Source organism: Mizuhopecten yessoensis, unplaced genomic scaffold, assembly GCF_002113885.1.
Source record: "Mizuhopecten yessoensis strain PY_sf001 unplaced genomic scaffold, ASM211388v2 scaffold9285, whole genome shotgun sequence".
Classification (NCBI taxonomy): domain Eukaryota; kingdom Metazoa; phylum Mollusca; class Bivalvia; order Pectinida; family Pectinidae; genus Mizuhopecten; species Mizuhopecten yessoensis.
Window position 1 is genome coordinate 30,019 of NW_018407971.1, and position 21,308 is coordinate 51,326.

A 21,308-nucleotide genomic window follows, 5' to 3' on the forward strand; every position below is an offset into this window, starting at 1 on the left:
TTATTTGTTTTCTTTAATTTAACAATGATAAACATATTAAGCATTGTTGTTGTAAAATTCCTAAAATGCTGAAACATAAGTCACATTTGTGCATTTTAATTTCCATTTCACTAGCGGAGTCATTGGGGAATCATAATCACGGAGATAGCGTTTCTTTAATATCCAGAACCGGAAGGCAACAAAGCGAAAAGACGAAATAACGCCAAAGCGCCAAAGCGAAAAGACGAAATAACGCCAAAGCGCCAAAGCGAAAAGACGAAAAGACGCCAAAGCGCCAAAGCTAAATAACGAAATAACGCCAAAAGGAGGGAGAAAAGACGCCATTTTATCTCTTCGCTTTGGCGTTATTTTCACTTCGGTTTGGCGTTATTTCGTTATTTCGCTTTGGCGCTTTGGCGTTATTTCGTTATTTAGCTTTGGCGCTTTGGCGTTAATCCCCTCCTCTGAATGACTGGTCTTCTCGGCGACTTGACGCCTTGGGTCTCTAGGGGACAGCAACGTTAACAGTCCCGTCCAACACCAGAGTTGCTAATCAAGAGACCTCTTATTTCCTCCGTGTCCCTAGCGTGTGTCCTCTGTGTTAGAATATTCCTTTACGATTTGATAATATCCATTTTGGAATAGAATGTTTGAAACATCGTGCTGATACAATCATAAAATTTTAATTCCTCAGAATATTGCCCCTGGTCGAAAACAAACTTTGCCTGTTGAACAAAGCGACTACACCAATAAATGACAAAAAATGTATCGAGTTTTAATCAAGATTTCAAAAACATGTATTATAACAATCTAGGGTTTACATTGTCACACGCTCGGATTCTCCTTTTCATTCTTCCAGAGAGCCCTTTAACACTCAACGTGCACGTTTGATACCCCCATCCCAATACAAATCTTTTTTGGTTCCCAAATATGAAACCCTCCTGAAAAAAGATTTGGATGACAAGCGAATAGTTCAAGGGAGGATCGGGAAAACCTCCCAAAGATGTGTAATTGAGCACAACTCAATCCGTTTCAGGAGGAATTCCGGTCATCTAGGAATTCACGAAGTCAAGGGAATTATCCCGAAACATGTTGATGAGTACATACTCATCCATCTCTAGGGGGTTACCTGGGGTGGGCGGTCACTAGCCAAAACCTGTAGATGTTTCATTAGGGATAGAACACGGTTGATCAGACAAGTACCCTTCATCCAAATCTGTGACATTTATTACAGACACAACAGAGCTGTGACCTTCGGCTACCCCTCACCCCTGAAACAACTAAACACTTTCACAGTTAGTAAACGTACACAGTTCTGTTTTGCTCCAAAAATCGGGGAACTTCTCGACCTTTTTTCTTTCTTTTTTTTTACAAATATTTATTCCCCCAGCCATTTTTTTCATAAATATGTATATACATATACTGCTTCTTAGCAGATATATATATACATATATAAATATTTTGATAGGGGGTGCCAGGGTTGGGGAGCCCTGGAGTCAGCCCCTGAACAATATGGTGTCCTCACGCAGGAAGGTTCTCATTCAACATCCATCAGTCAAACAATAAATAAATAAATAGGAAGGGCAATGGGAAAATGAAATGTTTGCAAATAGTACAGGACAAGAACACAAAACATACTTCTTTCACAAATTCCATATACAACATAATATTATAAACAAGCGTAAACATATAGCACGTCTAGTATACACAAAAAAAACATAATACACATACAAATACATCCACATATATACTCATACACACATACATATACACATGAGACAGACAGACAGACACACAGACACACAGACACACACACAGACAGACACACAGACAGACAGTACATACATACATGTTTACATTGAGACAGACTTACATACATTGAATCAGATGCATCATTATGCACGCATAATTTCAAGCAGTTAGGAAACGATAATAAATACACTGTGCAAACAGTGTCAGATGTACATATATATATATATATATATATACACATGTGTATGAGTATTTCTATGACACATGCATGTGGTCATTCACATTGATATGGACATATACTGACATCCATTTTAAAATAGCATTTTAAAACCGGTTTTCATAAAAAGGTAATTATAAAACAAAACAAACAAAAAACAGCACATACATCCACTCACACCATAACATACCGGATATATGCAGTTTTATTTTTATCAGATTACAAAATCAAGATGAAATTTAAATATTCATTTCAAGAGAAAGAGTATCAATTACATAAACAAAGATATAAAGATGTATGGATTGTGTAAACTTGTTTTTTCAATCGGAATGCTAGAAACTCAATCAAACCATCTAACCTGAGTCTTTGTTTTTTTCTTGATACAGTGTATATATAATATTTTGCATAAAGGATAATAAAGTTAATTGGTAAGGCAACATTTTCTGTCTCTCCAAATAATACTGTTTCTAATCTAAAATCAATTAATTTATCTAAGTTGTGTTTTTTTTGTTTTTCAAATCTTGTTAAAGTCTGAAAGAATGAGAACATTCCCAGAAAATATGTTCTATAGTTTCAATTTCTGTGTTACACATATAACAAAGGTTATTGTTCAAAACAAGTAATTATTTAGTGGGAGAATGCGATTTTGTAAACGATACTGGAACCACTGTAGTGTTGTATCCGTTGTACTTTTAAGAGGAATGCTATACAATCGTTTCTAGTCTATGTTTCTAAAACTTTCTTTTGATTTCCATTTTATTTCAGCTGTATTCGCACATTTATTTTTATTATTCAGGGTAACATACATGTCTTTACAACCTTTCTTGCTTTTCATAATTACATTGATATGGTGTGGTATAAATGGTCTTTCAACAATGTTTTCAGCAGTTAAATCAAAGTTAAATTGTCTATATCTTGATATCTTGATTGGCATATACTTTGATAAATTAAGAAGTTTTCCGAATCGATATTGAATTTTAGTTTAAAGTTTGCAAAGGTTAAAAAAAGAATTATCTTGGTCCAGTAGGTCACACACATTTTTAACACCCTTCTCAAACCATTTTATAATGAAAAAAGACCTGTTATCAATGCAGAAAAACTGGGTTATACCATATAGGAAAAGTAAGAATCTGCTCAATATTTTTAATTTGCATTTGTGTTTCTTCTGAAATATCTACCTATGCCTGAAAAACATTTTTCCAGAAGGCATTTTTGGTCTTAATTTTTTTAATGAAGTCAGTACCAAAATCTGATATGTTGATGGTGGGAAAATGTTCTGCTTAAAAAATATTTGTCCAGCATTTATCATTATTCTTAAGTAATCTTCTTATCCATGTAGACTTAAGGCTTGTTATAAAACTCCTGATATTAATCATTTTCAGACCACCTTTTTCATAGCTTTGGACTATAGTGTCTCTTTTAATTTTGTCGACTGGTGATTGCCAAATAAAATTGAAAAAAGTAGTGTTTAACTTTTGAATAAAATTATTGTCGGGTGTAGGAACAGATATGAATAGATGAATAAATTTTGGTATAATTATTGATTTTAAAACAACTATCCGACCAAGAGGTGTTAAAATTCTGCGTGACCACTGGTTTATACTTTTATTAACATTTTTAAGAACTGAGGTATAATTCAAAGTTACAATGCATCTAGATTAACTGAAAAATAAATCCCTAGCATATTAAATTTTGTTTCTCCCCATTTCAGTTTCCATCTATGATGATAAACGTCTGCACTGAATTTCTTGCTGCCAATCCAAATCACCTTGGTTTTATCATTATTTACTTATAGTCCCGATATTTTACCAAAGCAATCTAAAACATTCAGTGCTTCGTTGAATGAGTTTCTAGATCCATCTAAAATTATTGAGGTATCATCTGCAAACTGTGAGAGCTTGTGATCATTCTGTTGGATTGTAATGCCCTTGATATTTTTTATTGTTTTTTTTTATAAGAATAGCCAATATTTCAACTAAAAGTAAAAATAGATATGGGGAGACAGGATCCCCTTGTCGACAACCCCTTTGTATATCAACAAAATTTGACAGTATACAATTTTGGCTTATTGCAGAGTAGGTATTTTTGTATAATGTTTTTTCCATTTTTTAAAGCTTTCACCAAAATTAAAAAAATCAACTACTTTGTATAAAAAATTCCATGAAACTGAATCAAAGGCTTTTTCGAAATCTATAAATATTAAAAGGCCTGGTATGTTGTTTATTTCAGTAAAATTCATAATGTCGTAAATAAGTCTGGTGTTTTCCCCAATACATCTTCCTCTGTTTGTGTGTCTGAAATAATAAAATCAAGAACTGTTTTTAGTCTGTTGGCTATACAAGCTGAAGCAAGTTTATATCTAACATTTAATAAAGTAATCGGCCTCCAATTTTTGATAAAATGTCTAACTTTGTCTCTTTTGGAAATACAGGTGATAATACCCTGTCTTTGTGTAATGGATAGTTCCCCCTTATTATAACCAAAATTCAATGCTCTGATAATAAAATATTTTAAATTATTCCAATTTTTTTTAAAATTCACTAGTAAAACCATCAGAACCGGGTGATTTACAATTTTTCATATTTTTTAATGCAAAGAGTAATTCTGTTTCTGATAATTCGCCTTCTAAATTTACACGTTGATTGTCTGTTAATTTTACATATTCTAAACCATCTGAAAGGCTGTCTAAATTAACATCTTCAATATTATCCGAATGGTCAGTATATAATTGTTTGTAAAAGTTTTGTATTTCCCTAAGAATTTCATCTTGACTAGTTATGATTTCCCCATTTTCTTTTTCAACTTTAACAATAGTTTTATTAACATAATTGTGTGTTTCTAAGTTGCAAAAATATTTTGATGGTTTTTCCCCTTCTTCCAGGCAAGTTACTTTTGATCTTATCATATGCCCTTTCATTTTTATTTTTCTAATATTCTCTAGCTCGTTTGTTTTCTGTTCGTATTCATCTTAATTAGTAGCCCATGTATTATTTTCTTCTAATTTTCCTAGATCAGATATTAGTTCTTTTTCCCTTTTGTCCCGTTCTTTTTTTTAATAAATGATGAATACGATATAGTTGTTCCCCTGATTTCCATTAATAATGTTTCTAAAAAAGGTTGTTCATCTATACACAATATTAGTTCTTCATCAATTATATTAGAAATATCATTATCGTAAATTGGTGATGAATATTGCTGTTTGATCTTATATATGGTACTTTTAATATTTTGCACATATTCTTGAACATATAAAAGACTGTTAGTAAATTTCCATAGGCCCCTCCCTTTCCCAAAGTTATTTAATTTAATTTCTAGTGATATTATAGAATGGTCTGATCTGTATCCAACAAAAATATCAACCTTCTCAATGTAGTTTAAAATATTTTATGAGGGGAAGAAGAAGTCTAATCTAGCTTGTTTTAAAGGGTTTTTCTTCCGCCATGTATATCTTTTATAAGTAGGATGAAAAATTCTAAATAGGTCAATTAAATTTGATTCCTCAATCAGTTTAAGAAGTCTTGTACGGGCATTTGGGTTGTTTATATTTACATAATTGTTTGTGTCTTTTTCCTGATCAAAAACCAAATTTAAGTCACCACAAATTATGCAACAAGGATTGCTAAAATTAATAATCTGCTTATATATTTTTTCATAAAAATCTGGATCATCTTTCTTGGGACCATATAAATTAATTAATGAAAATCTATCTTTTTCAATGCTTATATCAAGGGCTATTACATTTCCTTCTGTGTCTTTCCATTTACTGTGAATCTCAAATTCAAAATTATTATTAAAAAATATGCAAACTCCCCTTGAATTGTTTCTGTAAGAGCTAAAAAAGCATTTATATCCCCATTGTAATGCTATTTCCCTTTCCTGTTCTTTTGTAAAATGTGTGTCTTGAAGGCATATAATCTTATAATCTTTATAGTACTTTTTTAAATAATTAAATTTATCATTTCTTTTCTCCTTCTGCCCTAAGCCTCTACAGTTTGCAGATGCTATTTTAATGTTATTTGACATTACCATAAAAAATATCTACTATTATTGATTTCAGTTGAAAAAATAAGTTTAATAAAAAATGAAATGCAATTAAAAAAATGGGTAATTAAACTGCAGATCTCGGGTACGATAGATACACATTCACTTACATTTCTATCAGCTAGACAAAAGTTGACTGGTACGGGGCGAGCCATGGCAATTTGTTGACGCGCTATTTTGGTAAATAAAGATGTTTAACTTTGAGAGATAAAAAGTTGCATTATTTGTTGATCGGAATGGGCTTTTTTTCCACAAAGAGAATGAAGAGTTATACAAATCAATTAAAATTATAAGCAGAGAAAAACTTCCGACACAAAACGTCCATATAAAGGAAACGTTCGCAAGTATAATCTAGCCAGTAAATATTCCAGCGAAGGTAAGTCCATCATTTACAACCTCGGTTTCTCTCCTACTTTATCTTACTTCATTCAATCAAAAGTTTATTAAATAAAATACCAGGTAATTTATGTAGACATTAAAGCATATGCTGTTATTCACTACATGAACAGAAAGAAAAAATAGTATGAACCAGTTAGTGTTAACATTTTTGAACTGACGCACATTTGTAAAAATGTGTATTTTGAGATTGGAAGTACTTTCAATTTAACAACTTTTGATTCGTTTTAAATATTTACGGTTGACTTAACATCCGTTGCGTTTCAAGAACACTTCCGCTAGAATGCATGCCTGACGGCCCACTACAATGATGATGGTTCCTGTCTTCATTTTGTCCAGGCAAGCTAGCCAATGTAACCACTCAATATGGAAAAAAATGCAACACAATGTATTTGGGCACTGAGGTCATCTATAAGATGTCATGAATAACATACTAAAAGTCCTAAGAAAATACTGTTGCGGAAATAGGTTAAATATGCAAAATTCCAAGATGGCCGCCATAAATATTTAATGTCTCATATCTCGACTATCACAAGAGACATATTTTTCAAAAGTTAGTTTGCCTGCAGAGAAAATCACTGTAGAACCTCTGAGTCTGGAGAATAAGATTTTTGAAATATTGGTTAATTTTCCCTTTGGGGCCCCGCCCTGGCCCCTAGGGTTGGGGTAGGAATCTCAATTTTACAATTTAAAACCATCTTCCTCCAAAGATAATTATCACAAAGTAAAAATAATTTCCTACAGACCGTTGTCAAAATATACCCAAAAGTGTTTTTTCCCTATATAAACTATAGTAAACTTGACACCCTCCCCATGGGAGAACGGATAGCTCGGGGGTCCTGAATTATACAATTTAGATAAAGTCCCTAATGATCTTTCTTTTCATGCAGAGAAAATCACTGTAGTACCTCTGAGTCTGGAGAAGAAGATTTTTGAAATATTGGTTAATTTTCCCTTTGGGACACCACACTGGCCCTTAGGGTTGGGGTAGGAATCCCAATTTTACAATTTAAAACCCTCATCCACAAAAGCTGATTCTGACCAAGTGTGAAAGAAATCCATCCGCTGGTTCTTGAGAAGAAGTTGAAAATGTAAAAAGTTTACGGACGACGCACAACGGACGACGGACGGGAAGTGATTAGAATAGGTCACTTGATCGAAGCTCAGATGACCTAAAAAGCCGCCAAGAAAACTCTATGTAATACAATGCACTTGGTTTAGATACGAGTTTTATGTACACAGACTTATACTGGGAAAATAACATAATGCTTCGTATGCTTTACATCGTGAAAAAATGCTAAACTAAAGGAACCCCATATTTTTCATAATGATACATTCTTCTTTAAAAAGTACTAATATAATGTTTAACAAAATGATTTGGAAAACAGCAAACTTCTTAGGTGAATACTTATAGGTAGTTTACTTTCAAGTATCGCAACACATCATCAATCGATTTACAATATATAAAAATATATGTCTGCCTCACCAATTAACACCATAATTAGCGTCTATGGCCTCACGTGTATTGTTCTGCTGGCGACAACTGCTTCTGTCTGTACTGAAGTACGTGATGTAAAACAGTGCATCAATACCAATCTGTCAGCCTGCCACGAACACGCTCTTTATTGATCGGTTAACAAAAAGCCTACAGGAAATGTACCGAAGTCAGGACTGTTCCTTGACCTGCTTGGAAAACTCAATTAAATTTCGTTATGTGATCAAACTAGAACACTGACAGGTCAGTAAGGGCCCCGTCTTGTGGCAATATGACCCCCATAATCATCAAGAAGCAATCTGCCCAAATAGCTGTGAGCTTGACATTTGGACTTCAAAAAGAATCGCAGGGAAGCAAAATAAACATTTTACATGTACTGTGATGTGAGTCTTGTTTCCTTCCACCTCCATATTTGCTGGGCTAACAGAAATGTAAATACTGGTGCAATACTTATTTGTTAGCTTTGATTTGTTTTATTTCACCTTATATACCTCCTCCATCAAGAGCCAGGGTCAAAGTCAGATATCCACTTTGTCTTTTACCTTTGGACCCAAATAACCTTGACCATTAACCCAGTGACCCTGATCTTTGGTTAGTTGACTTATTCTTTATTTCCGACCAACTTTGCTTCTTAATATCATAACAAAATGTTCATCAGTGAAAAATACAAAACTTGACCTTGACCCTTTGGACCCCGTTACCTGGACCTTTAGTCAATTGACTCCTTGTTTAACTCTGAGCTACATTGCTTCAAAGTGTCATAGCGAAATGTTCACCAGTGAAAAGATTCAAAATTTAACCTTGACCTTTGGTCAGTTGACTCCTTGTTTAATTCTGATCAACTTTGCTTCATCATGTCATAACAAAATGTTCATCAGTGAAAAGATGAATTATTTGACCTTGACTTTGGAATCTAATGACCTTGACCTTTGACATCGACTTTTTACCTCAGTGTCTCTTTGTTTAATTCCGAACAATTTTGCTCCATAATGTCATAGCGAAATGTTCACCAGTGAAAAGCTACAAAATTTGACCTTGACCCCTAACCGGATGACCTTGACCTTTGGTCAGTTGACTCCTTGTTTAATTCTGATCAACTTTGCTTCATCATGTCATAACAAAATGTTCATCAGTGAAAAGATGTAAAATTTGACCTTGACCTTTGAACCTTATGTTACTGGCCAAATATCATCACCCTAGGTGTCTCGGTTCTTCAGAAGAAGTTGTTTAAATGTTTTTTAACATATTTGACCCCAGTGACCTTGAATATGATTCAGTCATTTATTTGAAAAATACTTGGTAGCCCTTCATTTCAGCATGTTACTGGAAAAATATCATTACCCTAGGCCTCTTGGTTATTCAGAAGTTGTTTAAAGGTTTTAAATATATTTGACCCCTATGACCTTGAATATAAATCAAGGTCATTTATTTGAACAAACTTGGTAGCCATTCATTTCAGCATGTTACTGGCCAAACATCATTACCCTAGACCTCTTGGTTATTCAGAAGTTGTTTAAATGTTTTTAACATATTTGACCCCAGTGACCTTGAATATGATTCAGTCATTTATTTGAAAATTACTTGGTAGCCCTTCATTTCAGCATGTTACTGGAAAAATATCATTTCCCTAGGCCTCTTGGTTATTCAGAAGTTGTTTAAAGGTTTTAAATATATTTGACCCCTATGACCTTGAATATAAATCAAGGTCATTTATTTGAACAAACTTGGTAGCCCTTCATCCCAGCATGTTACTGGCCAAATATCATTACCCTAGGCCTCGTGGTTATTCAAAAGAAGCTGTTTAAAGGTTTTAAACATATTTGACCCCTGTGACCTTGAATATGAATCAAGGTAATATATTTGAACAAACTTGGTAGCCATTCATTTCAGCATGTTACTGGCCAAATATCATTACCCTAGACCTCTTGGGTATTCAGAAGGTGTTTAAATGTTTTTAACATATTTGACCCCAGTGACCTTGAATGATTCAAGGTCATTCATTTGAACAAACTTGGTAGCCCTTCATCCCAGCATGTTACTGGCCAAATATCATTACCCTAGACCTCTTGGGTACTCAGAAGTTGTTTAAATGTTTTTAACATATTTGACCCCAGTGACCTTGAATATGATTCAGTCATTTATTTGAAAATTACTTGGTAGCCCTTCATTTCAGCATGTTACTGGAAAAATATCATTACCCTAGGCCTCTTGGTTATTCAAAAGAAGCTGTTTAAAGGATTTAAACATATTTGACCCCTGTGACCTTGAATATGAATCAAGGTAATATATTTGAACAAACTTGGTAGCCATTCATTTCAGCATGTTACTGGCCAAATATCATTACCCTAGACCTCTTGGGTATTCAGAAGTTGTTTAAATGTTTTTAACATATTTGACCCCAGTGACCTTGAATGATTCAATGTCATTCATTTAAACAAACTTGGTAGCCCTTCATCCCAGCTTGTTACTGGCAAAATATCATCACTCTATGCCTCTTGGTTATTCAAAAGAGTCTGTTTAAAGGTTTTTAACATATTTGACCCCTGTGACCTTGAATATGAGTCAAGGTCATTTATTTGAACAAACTTGGTAGCCCTTCATTTCAGCATGTTACTGGCCAAATATCATCACCCTATGCCTCTTGCACGCTGCACCATGCCATAAGCTCAGATGAGCTTAAAATAACAAAATGTCACGTTTTCAAAGTATAAGAACCTGAGAAGTGACATAAACTAACAAGGGACATAATGAACATAACAAAACAACAACTTTATTATTGCCTACATAGACACCTAAAACTAGTACAATCTCTTCTGCAACCCGCTTCTCTCGAAATCCTGTGTTGTAAGTTTGTGCGTCAGCAGTCGACATATTTCTTGGAAATCAAGATATTCAGAGCAAATCCTTAACACAGAATAGCCTGCGACAAGTGAGCACTAGATGTAGGTAGACGAAGCAGGAAAGTTACTATCAACAAAGGGAAAGCACGATATAAAAATTGTACAGCTTAGTAGTAAGCCGTCCGTTGGTTTTTAGTAAAGGTCGAGAAAAGCGGACGATACTGAAGTATGTAGTGTCCTTGAGTTCAGGAAATACTGTGGAAAATGCACATCCTCATTGTTTTATAATAAATCTGATAAAGTTCTCAAAAGGATAATAGCACATTCGTCAGCGACATTATGTGTCAGTTAAAAGCTTTACATGTCTCAGATGATTCCATATGAAGGGTTTGCTCTGAATATTACAATTTCTGTGAAAGATGTCGACGACAAGGTTGCCACAGACACAGGTTGGTGGTGACTACGGGCATGGGGTTTTGTTAACATAATTCTCAGTTGAAATATTTCTCCTTTCCCTTGTGCAATGCAGAAAAGTCCATATTTACGATTATACTGATCAATGGGTATATTGATTTCGCTGTCACAGCCCCTTTCTCTCATGAGGACATAACAGTACTTGAATTTGACATAAATGTACATCGCATGAAGCAGAAAACTTTACCATTTCGCAACTTCTGATTTTATTTTCCTTGTAAGTTTTCAATTGTCTCTATGTAAATATTTTCTTTGTTCATGTTCTGCTTTAGTTTTGTCAAGTTTGAGTTAATTTATTCACACCTTTTTATTTCCCATTTTTGTAGAAAAGTGGGGATTTGACATTTACTGTTGAAGTTTTTATGATACAAGTAAAGATTGCATTTCTAAGAAGCACATCTGCCTTCAGATTGAAATGTTGACACCAATACATCATTCAATAACAATCTGTATTGCCATCTAGCATCAATATTTTCACACGTAATCGGTAATAAGGACATATATTTTCTTTACAGAAATGTAAATGTAAAATGCAGTGTCACTAGAACCAGAATTAAAAATTATATAATACATATAGGTTGCACAAAACATTTTATTCGTGAAATATATGCATCTTATGATGTATGCATTGTATGTGTAATACAGAACATGCAATCCTGATCGTCACTTAACCAAACAGGAATGTTGTTAAATATTGATTTATTTTATACCATAGTATCAATTCCTGAAATGTTTGCGATCATAAATAGACCATGAAATAATACAAGGGTCGTATACGCTCTTGAAGAGGCTACTCTACCCAGAAAGGACACTTTATTTTTTTAGTTAACACTGGGGGATAAACTATACCAATATAAACAGAAAATTACACATAGTTCAAATATATTAGAGTCAAATAGGGTTTTGATTAACTTTCTTCTCCAAACTAGTATTAGGTTGAAAAAATAGGATTCTGAAATTGGTATCAAATACATAGCATTACATTGCACATCAATTAAGAAAGTTGTGTTTTCATAATTATTTCCAAATTCAAACAATCCATAATAAGCAGCCAATAAAGATGATATAATGATTGGTTGACATTAAAGTATCATATTGTGAAAATGGCATATACTTACATAAATACTTATTTGAATATCATGTCTATTTCTTCTATTTTCAAGAAGTGTCCTGTTTTGGGTACACTAATGTTACATTGAAATAAAAGAACACAACCAAAGTGTTTTGAGAATAATAATTTAATGATGTCCTTGTAGCTCTTGATCAAAATACAATTTCATTTGTCCTCTGACAATCATCCTAGTCCCACTGTCAGCAGTAACAGGTTATATTATCCCCTCCCATCCCAACTACTAGCCAGCAAAACAATTTGCTGAGAAATTTATTTTGCATACAATACAAGAAATTCTACCTATCAACTGTTATCACAAATAGAAGCAACAAAGCACTTGAATCAGGTTGTACTAGTTTAGTTGGTATTGAATCCTCACCGCAGGAGTGGTGTTTGATTATTTAACTATCTAGTCAGAAAGGAATATCAATTCAAAATTAAAATTATTCCTAGCTTTTTCACCAAGGAATAAGTGTTTCTGCAATAACATCATTACCTTCCTGTCATTGCATGCTTTTTTATGCAATTGCATATCATATGGTGTGCAGAAATCTCTAGTTTAGAAATCACATTTTGTTTTCCAGTCCGTTATTGGATGTTGTAGAACTGTCGGAGGAACCTGTCCACTCAGTCTTCACAGCTTCACCGTAATGGTACTCAACAGTCCTAAAATATTAGAAACAAACTGCTTCACAGAATCAAGTTCTGTTTCAGTTCGGATAGTATGAAGCAGACTGTCTCTAAGGGAGATAATCCAGACCTTTAGGCAGAAGAGCAGTCTCAATCTTCAAGGAAGAAATAGTTTCCAGTTTTCTTCTGCTCAGAATCCTGAAAGATATACAACAAACAGTTTAAACAACAGTTGACTGCTTTTAGCAAATATGTTTTACCTAATGCTATAAACATACATATTCTTTCCAGTCCTGATGTGATATTATTACAGGATTTAAGCTATTTTTTTCACAAATACACTCTTTGGGTTTTCCAATTTATCATAAACATACATATTCTTTCCAGTCCTGATGTGATATTATTGCAGGATTTAATCTATTTTTTTCACAAATACACTCTTTGGGTTTTTCAATTTATCAATCTTGAGGAAGAGAAAAAATCAAACATAAATTTCAATCATCAACTTTTGGCTTAAAAAAAATTGCCAGAGAACCAATTTTGTAATGTCTAATAGGAGAGAACAAAAAACTGTTAGTCGTTTAGATGTTGTGTAGTATCTGTGTATTAACATGAAGCTTTGACTGTTCTGTAAGGAGCATGCTCAGACATGGTGTACAGGTCAACAAATGATTCACTAGGGAAGCTGTTTTAACATCCAATTCACCTTGGAATTTGTTAATCAACATCAAATTAGACATTTCTATCACTTGCCTGAACTTAACTTTGTTTGCCACTTTTAGCTTTGAAATATGCATCCCCATTAGATACCTATAAACTTCAAAATGGCTAACTTCTTACATAGACAATTAACCATATGACATAACTGAAAGGACAAACCTTTCGTCACTTTCTGAATATGCAATTTGACAATGAGACGGCTGCCAGGGGCTGCACATCTCTACTTGAAAACACGTCTGATTGACTTGTGATGTTGATACAGAAATTATTTTCATCAAGAAGGACCAAAGTGTACGAAATGAGAGAGGAAGGATGAAAAGAAGTGAATCTGTACGATCATACCTTGACCGAGTTACGTTTGTTGATCCTCGGTCGGAAGTTGTTAGGGTCTCTTCTAAACGTGATCTCCAAGGACATCAGGAATTTGTTCATTCCATTCAACAATGACTGTGGTCTACAAACAGAAAGTTAAATGTATGTTTACAAGTGTTTCGAATGTATGTTTCTTATTTTCTTTTAGAATCTTAAATTACTACTTTTTAACCTTTCCAACAGATATCTTATTGAAGTCACAAGGATAAACATTAAACCAGATCTCGACAAAGAATTTGACTTTCACTATAATAACAGTGTACAGCCATATTCAAATATCCAGACTGGAGTTTCATTTTCAGGAAGGAATGCTATATAATAATCAAGTATCACAATGATCACTTTCAGATTATCCCTAAGATACATTCGAATAATGAATGATGGAAGAACAGACAGTATTACTTACGCATTGGCTCTGGTATCGATGCCAGGATTTCCATCAAACACTATCACACGGTCTGCCAGGTAGGTAGCCATGATGAAATCGTGCTCCACCACAAAGGCAGTCTTCTTAGCATGCAAAATAAATCTGTGGCAGGAAACAGAAAAACTATGAACAAACTATCAAAACATAATATTTCCAAACTATTTCAAATGGTTAGCTAGTGTTTTTTCCTGAACTTGACAGTTGACAATTATTAGATACTCCCATGTTTCTTCAGTGCAGCATTAACCTATGTAGGAAGTGATGCTAATGAGAGAATACAATCTGTTTGTGTGGTGTCATTCAAACCATCGTTTTTCTGTAGTAATAATAGTGTTTAACCTTTTGATGACTTTAGCAGCATGTAGACGCTGCTCTGAGTCAAGGTAGGCAGACGGTTCATCTATCAGATACACATCAGCTGGTTTTCCCAGACACAGACACAAGGCCACCCTCTGCAACTCTCCTCCAGACAAGTTCTGTACCTGAGGTGGTGACAAGTGAAAACATTGATAACATATATTGTCAATTATAAGTGCCTCCCTACACCCCTGATATATTCATAAACAGTCCTAAAGAGTAGATTAATTATTTTGAAATCTACTAATATCAATATATATAACCAGTGTGAACTTAACTTCAGTGAATTTTATGTCTATATATATCGAGAACAGGGTTCTCCCCAGAATTTTTTTAAGCTGATATGTTTCATTTGCAACGAACATTCAAGACGGACACGCTAATATAATACCTTATCAAACCTAAGGGGGTGGGGGGTATTATTATGTTTAAAAAGTTACTTTTAATTACCAAACTTCTTTTGGTGAACATTAAAACCAAGGAAATAAATAAGTGTTTCTTATGTCTGAATTTTCAGCAATATTATTGTTTTAAATATTCTAAAAAAAATACAATTGATAGAAAGGTGTATGAGTTTTGTACATTGAATAATAGATATGACATTTGTGACATTTGTCTCTTATCTTTACNTATTAAATACTGCTGTCAGTAAATGTGATCAAAGATTAAAACAGCATTTTTATTTGAGCTCTTCTTCATTAAAAACGACAAATCCGGAATTTCATTCCCCTTTCCGGTTTGTACTTTACACAATCCAAGATGGCGACCATCACTAACTGAATACACACGCTATTTCAGCGTTGTCAAATGCAATCATATGTGAGTAAATTAATTTATAATAGATGTAATAAGTGTTTGTTTTGTTAATCCAACAGTAGGTACCTCAATTAATCACCTATTGACCATGCTAAAAGGATCCGGTGATAATTGCTTTAGGCTCCAGTGAGCACGCTTATTGCCGGACACCTGTGGGCTTGTCGTCCGGTCCCCCTCCCCACTAATTACAGGCCCCCTGTGGCAATACGCCTATCGTGCAACTGACCATTGGGGTCATTGCTGGACTTGGGTCAGCCGTGTGATTTAATCAGTGTCAATTTCTTGTGTAAAAAGACCACCTTCAGTACAAATAACAAGGTGATACGGTTCACAGTTTAAGGTGATACGGGTCAATTAAGCTGATACGGCAGGGAGGATTTCAAAATGAAGCTGATACGGAGCCGTATCAGCTAAATGGCCTGGGGAGAACCCTGGAGAAGTTCATGTTCATATTTTTTCATTGTTTTAAATAAACTCTTCATTTTAAATAAATTCTGCCCTGATGCTTACCTCCTGGTCCATAATGACCTCAATGAGCAATGGCTTCATGACATCGGTAACAAACTGTGGGTGAATATAAGCGTCACGTATACGTTCGTGCAGCAGCTGTCGCACAGAGCCTTGAGATTTTGGACTGATTTTCTGTGGCTTGTAACTCACATTCAATACAGGACATCTCTCTACAACAACAAAATAATTGTCTTCTGAGGCACTGCACATTTTCTACAACATTTAAACAGTGTTTAGTCAGGCTTCAACTGTAGTTGGAATTAAAATAAATCTCTTTTCTTTGAATTTGAATGGAAGGTAAGGCGGCAGAGATGTCTTAAAACAATCATGAATTCTGTCCGTCACATCATACAATTGTATCTTCAGTCGCTGAATTGTCTTTGTGAAACAAAAGATTGTAGCACAGCAACATATTTACATAGAAATCTATATTTAACGAGTTAACCAACACAAACTTACCACACAGGATTAAAAAAGAAAGTACTCTCTATCCATTAGGTAATGATCAGTGCCTCGAAACTCAAAATCACACCGTTGTCAATAAAGTTTAGCCAAAAAGAGAAGATTAAAACAGCAAATATCCATTGATCACTAATACATTTTGCCCTACCTCCTCCATCAGGCTCGAGTTTGCCAGCCATCATTCTGATGAACGTAGTCTTCCCTGTACCATTCTCTCCCAGCATAACAATGATCTCGGAGTCGGTGAACTGGCCTCCAACAACACTCATTTTGAAAGAGCCTGATGATAGAATAAAGATAAGGGTAATACAATTGCTAGTGTTCAAAGTAAAGTAGAACAAGGGTAATACAATAGCTAGTGTTCAAGGTATAGAAGAACAAGGTTATTACAGTTTTAAGTGTTCAACATAAAGAAGAACAAGGTTAATACAATTGTAAGTGTTCAATGTAAAGTAGAACAAGGTTAATACAATTGTAAGTGTTCAATGTAAAGTAGAACAAGGTAAATACAATTGTAAGTGTTCAATGTAAAGTAGAACAAGGGTAATACAATTGTAAGTGTTCAATATAAAGAAGGACAAAGTTATTACAGTTTTAAGTGTTCAACATAAAGAAGAACAAGGGTAATACAATTGTAGGTGTTCAAGGTAAAGTAGAACAAGGGTAATACAATTAGTGTTCTCCCCAAGCTGTTTTAGCGTAACACATCAACTGACATATTCTTACAAATCATGATAGGCCTACCCTCTTCGCCCCATTCCAATTAGACTCACCCTTATTAGACTAGCTTTCTATTGTGCTCTATGATTGACACCCTTATAAACGAGCTCTGCCCTGCGGGTAGATTTACCTGTGGGGATGTGAACTACGTATAGGTGTGAAACATGAACAATAGACCACAATTACCAGCGTGTAATTTGTCTAATTATAATTAATGGTGTTTGTTAATTATCTAGGCTTCAATCTACGTTTTGATTTTCATAGGTGACTGAGAACCAAAATAAGAAATACAAACAGAAGTTCAGCACCAAACGTCTGCTGACCTACCTTTGCTGTATTGTTTTTGCCTTCAAATTTTAATGCTTAAAATAAGTAAGCTATGTGAGAAGCTTATATCAACAAAAGACTGTCGATACAGCTTTTAGAAAACTTAAAATAATTTGGCTACAGTAAGATAGATCGTAAGTGAGCAGACTGCATGTGGTGGTCATGTTGTTTTGATAACCTGAATAATGTTACGTAATCTGTGATGCAATGGCTTTTGAAACATGGATGACGAGCGTTAATCATTTTTGCACCAAATTTATAAATAGCACATGGTTTTTCCTAGTTTGACAGTAACATTACAATAATCCAATTTGATAACTTTATCACTATTTAAGTTTATATTGAAAACAGCTTTGTTGTGATAAAATTTAGATTTGTTTTGTTTACTTAATGATAACAGGTAGATAGGCTGGTTAATTTCATAACTATAAAGGATTTTGTTTTTAATTAAATTTTAAAATAAATCATTGATTTAAAAATTTATCAGTTATTTGTCAAAAATAAATACCTTTGAATGGAATGTTGTGTAAATTATTATACATCCTCAGATATTTATTCATTTATTTCTATGATGATATTCTTGTAAAGAAAATGCTGAAGTATTTGCTAAAATTTTCATTTCTTGAGTCAGACTATTTTTTTGGGAAATATTAAAAAAATAAGAAAAAGAAAAGGGCAAGAAAACGAGCAATAAAAATGCAATGTTAAGATTAAAGTAATGATATTTATTTACAATTATTAAACTTCATCAATCATATTTTTTTTAACTCTTGTTAAGAGTTTCCTTTCTGAAAGTGGCGTCTTACACGATTGATGGGGTGCGACAAGGAAATGGTTCACAGCACGGCCCTGTGATGGAAGGGTAAAAAAATAGATGCCATAGTGCATCAAAAAAATTCTGGGGAGACCACTGAATTATAAGTGTTCAAAGTAAAGTAGGGCACCTCATATTTAACCTCATTTTACCAACATGGATTAAATTTGGTCAAAAACAACCACTGCTACCACAAATTTTTCATGTACATATTCTCAAAAATATATTTCAGAATTAAGTGATATTGATGTTTTCAATATCAAAATGCATCAAACACAAACAAATTTGAAGCAGATATTGTGGCATAACAAAATGAAGGTTGAAAACTTGATTCCATTTTCCGTAGAATCATAAATGCATTATTTTTTAAAGCATAACACAAGAAAAATGGTAATTTACTGCATAGTGATAATATTTCGCAGACTTTAGTTTTGTTATATACAAGCTGTGGATATTTTTGTTTCATTTTTTTTTACTTGTTTAGGGGAACTGTGTTTACACGAGTCAACCTTGCATCCTTCAGGGAAGCAAATGTTTACCCTCATTAAATAGCAATACACATTTACCACATACCTAACTTTTTCGTCATTGTAGGGTACTCATATCGACACATCCTCTTGATCTCTTCCTCCATTGCTGTTTCGGCCACTTTGAATGTTAGCGAGACCTCTCGGAATCGTAAATTTTCCGTGGGAACAAATCCATCAAGGAATATGTTTATACCTGTAAGTAGAAAATTCCTATAAAAACACATTTTCAATAAATTCACATTATGTACACATTTATATTTTTTCAAACCAAATCTGTCAACTCATCCGTCCTTAAATGACCATAGCTGTTGATAGGATGTTAAAAAATACTTAATCAAACCAAACCAACGTAAACTCATGTCGAGGATAATTTTATTTTTAAATTACTATATCATTAGACACAAGATGGTGTTTTCTGATAAACCTTTAGCAGACAGAGGCTAGCTTTGGATACTGCTATGAAACTAAAACTAATTTTATTCTATCTTATATATTTCATCAATTTCAAACATTTAAACTTATTTTATTTTAACTATGACACCCACTTCGTTCATTCTAACTTCTGAACTAAATTTGATCATTGGTACCTATAACATCCTACCTTGGTCTTTAATTCAATGTGAAAATTAAACCTATTATTGTCCAGTAACAGTAAAGTTATTTTATAGAGACTTCAGTTATAAAGGCAATTTGCACCATTGTTCAGTCTGAATGTGAACAGCATTTTCCATCATTCATCATCAGTCTTTTTCAAAAGTTGACACTGCTGTACAGTAGAATAATAAATATTATGTAGAATAATACAAAAAATTATACTATGATAATGTGATTTCTACCTGCAGATTTTTAAACATAAGGTTTTAACATTTTTTTATTACATTGTCTTTTCTATATAAAATTATGTTAAAATTGATTTCTCCTCCATTCCAACATACAATTTAGGATTTAATATAACAGTTTTTTTCCATAAAATAAAATAGATTTGTGTTCCCTCAAAAAATAAGTTCAACTTACCATAAGCAGCATGAAAGCTGTTTTTTATCGACCTCGCAAGTACAAGATGCTTTTACATACCTTCTCGTACACTGAAGGGCATAGTGACCACACCATAGGCCCCTGGGACACCGTATAGACAGCAGATGAAATCAGACAAGTAATCAAGGACTGACAAGTCGTGCTCCACAACAATAATGTACTTGGTCGGGGCGATGAGGTCTCGGATCGCTATAGCAGCCTTTAATCTCTGTTTTACATCCAGGTAACTAGATGGCTCATCAAACATGAAGCTACAAATGAACGTACTTATAAAAAACTTCATCGCAGAACTGTGAATTTTACCTCGCATAATTTAAGCAAGTTTTTCTCCAGTGTCGTCACTTTAAGTCATGAATTTATATATTATTTAGGCCCAACTATTATTGTTTCCTTTTTTGACTTGCATATAATTTAAATGATATACAAGAACTGTGTCTCCCAGTGATATTCACAATTTCTTCAATACAACTTTTTATGTACATGAACACACAGAAATGAACAACCACAACATAATAAATTCCCAGATCGGATGTAAAAAGGTTTGCGGTCACCTGCCCGAACCACGTGGATATTATTCAGGTACTCTGGTTTCTTTCCACATTAAGAACCCTGTGCGATATCATCCGGGCCAACTAGACTGATTAATATAACTTGTTGCAAAATTATCGTAAAATATTTGAAGTTTATATGTACTGAACAACTATAACGTACATGTCCGCATCCTGTATACACACGATAGCACAGGCAAATCTCTGCAGTTCTCCGCCAGACAAAGCTTCTACATTTCGGTCTCGTACATGGAGCAAATCTGAAATTATAAACAACTTCAAAATTAACAAACTACAGTGAAAAATGTTAGATCAGACAATCTGTGCACGTGGGAACCACAGAATTGGACGGATCAGACTGGCCAGTATAACACACTGGTTTTTCTGAAGGTTTGATAAGACAAGAGGCCCATGGGCCTTAACGGTCACCTGATATATTTATACAGAGAGTTGATTTTGTTTTTAACATGAACAGAAATATTATTCAAAGTGACAAAAAACAATAAAACCACCTTATTCAATAACTAGCATACAGATTTCAGACTAAAAAGGATTTTAAACTAGCACCTCTGATTCTAAACAAGGAAAATGAAGAAATTTTAGCACATTGACTCCTTTGAGCCCCACCCTACAGCCCTTGGGGGTAGGGCTGGCTCAAAATTTTCAAAGTATCAAACTGTCAATTCAAGGTTATAATTCCAATCAAGTTATTAACATGTAATATTCAAAGTATCA

At 33.9% G+C, this 21,308-nt stretch overlaps 1 protein-coding gene across 1 annotated transcript in view; it reads right to left on the minus strand.

Annotated features, from left to right (window-relative positions):
* Positions 1-11,768: 11,768 nt before the first annotated feature.
* Positions 11,769-21,308, minus strand: part of LOC110457634 (ATP-binding cassette sub-family E member 1-like) — a 19,743-nt gene continuing 10,203 nt past the window's right edge. Inside the window, exons 8-16 of the mRNA XM_021508986.1 lie at positions 20,737-20,833; positions 20,065-20,276; positions 19,034-19,183; positions 16,748-16,879; positions 16,138-16,307; positions 14,794-14,936; positions 14,434-14,556; positions 13,998-14,109; positions 11,769-13,133 (exon numbers count right to left, since the gene is read on the minus strand). Of these exons, the coding sequence (XP_021364661.1) occupies positions 13,086-13,133; positions 13,998-14,109; positions 14,434-14,556; positions 14,794-14,936; positions 16,138-16,307; positions 16,748-16,879; positions 19,034-19,183; positions 20,065-20,276; positions 20,737-20,833 (1,187 nt within the window). The 3' untranslated portion in view covers positions 11,769-13,085. The remainder of the gene's footprint in view (positions 13,134-13,997; positions 14,110-14,433; positions 14,557-14,793; positions 14,937-16,137; positions 16,308-16,747; positions 16,880-19,033; positions 19,184-20,064; positions 20,277-20,736; positions 20,834-21,308) is intronic.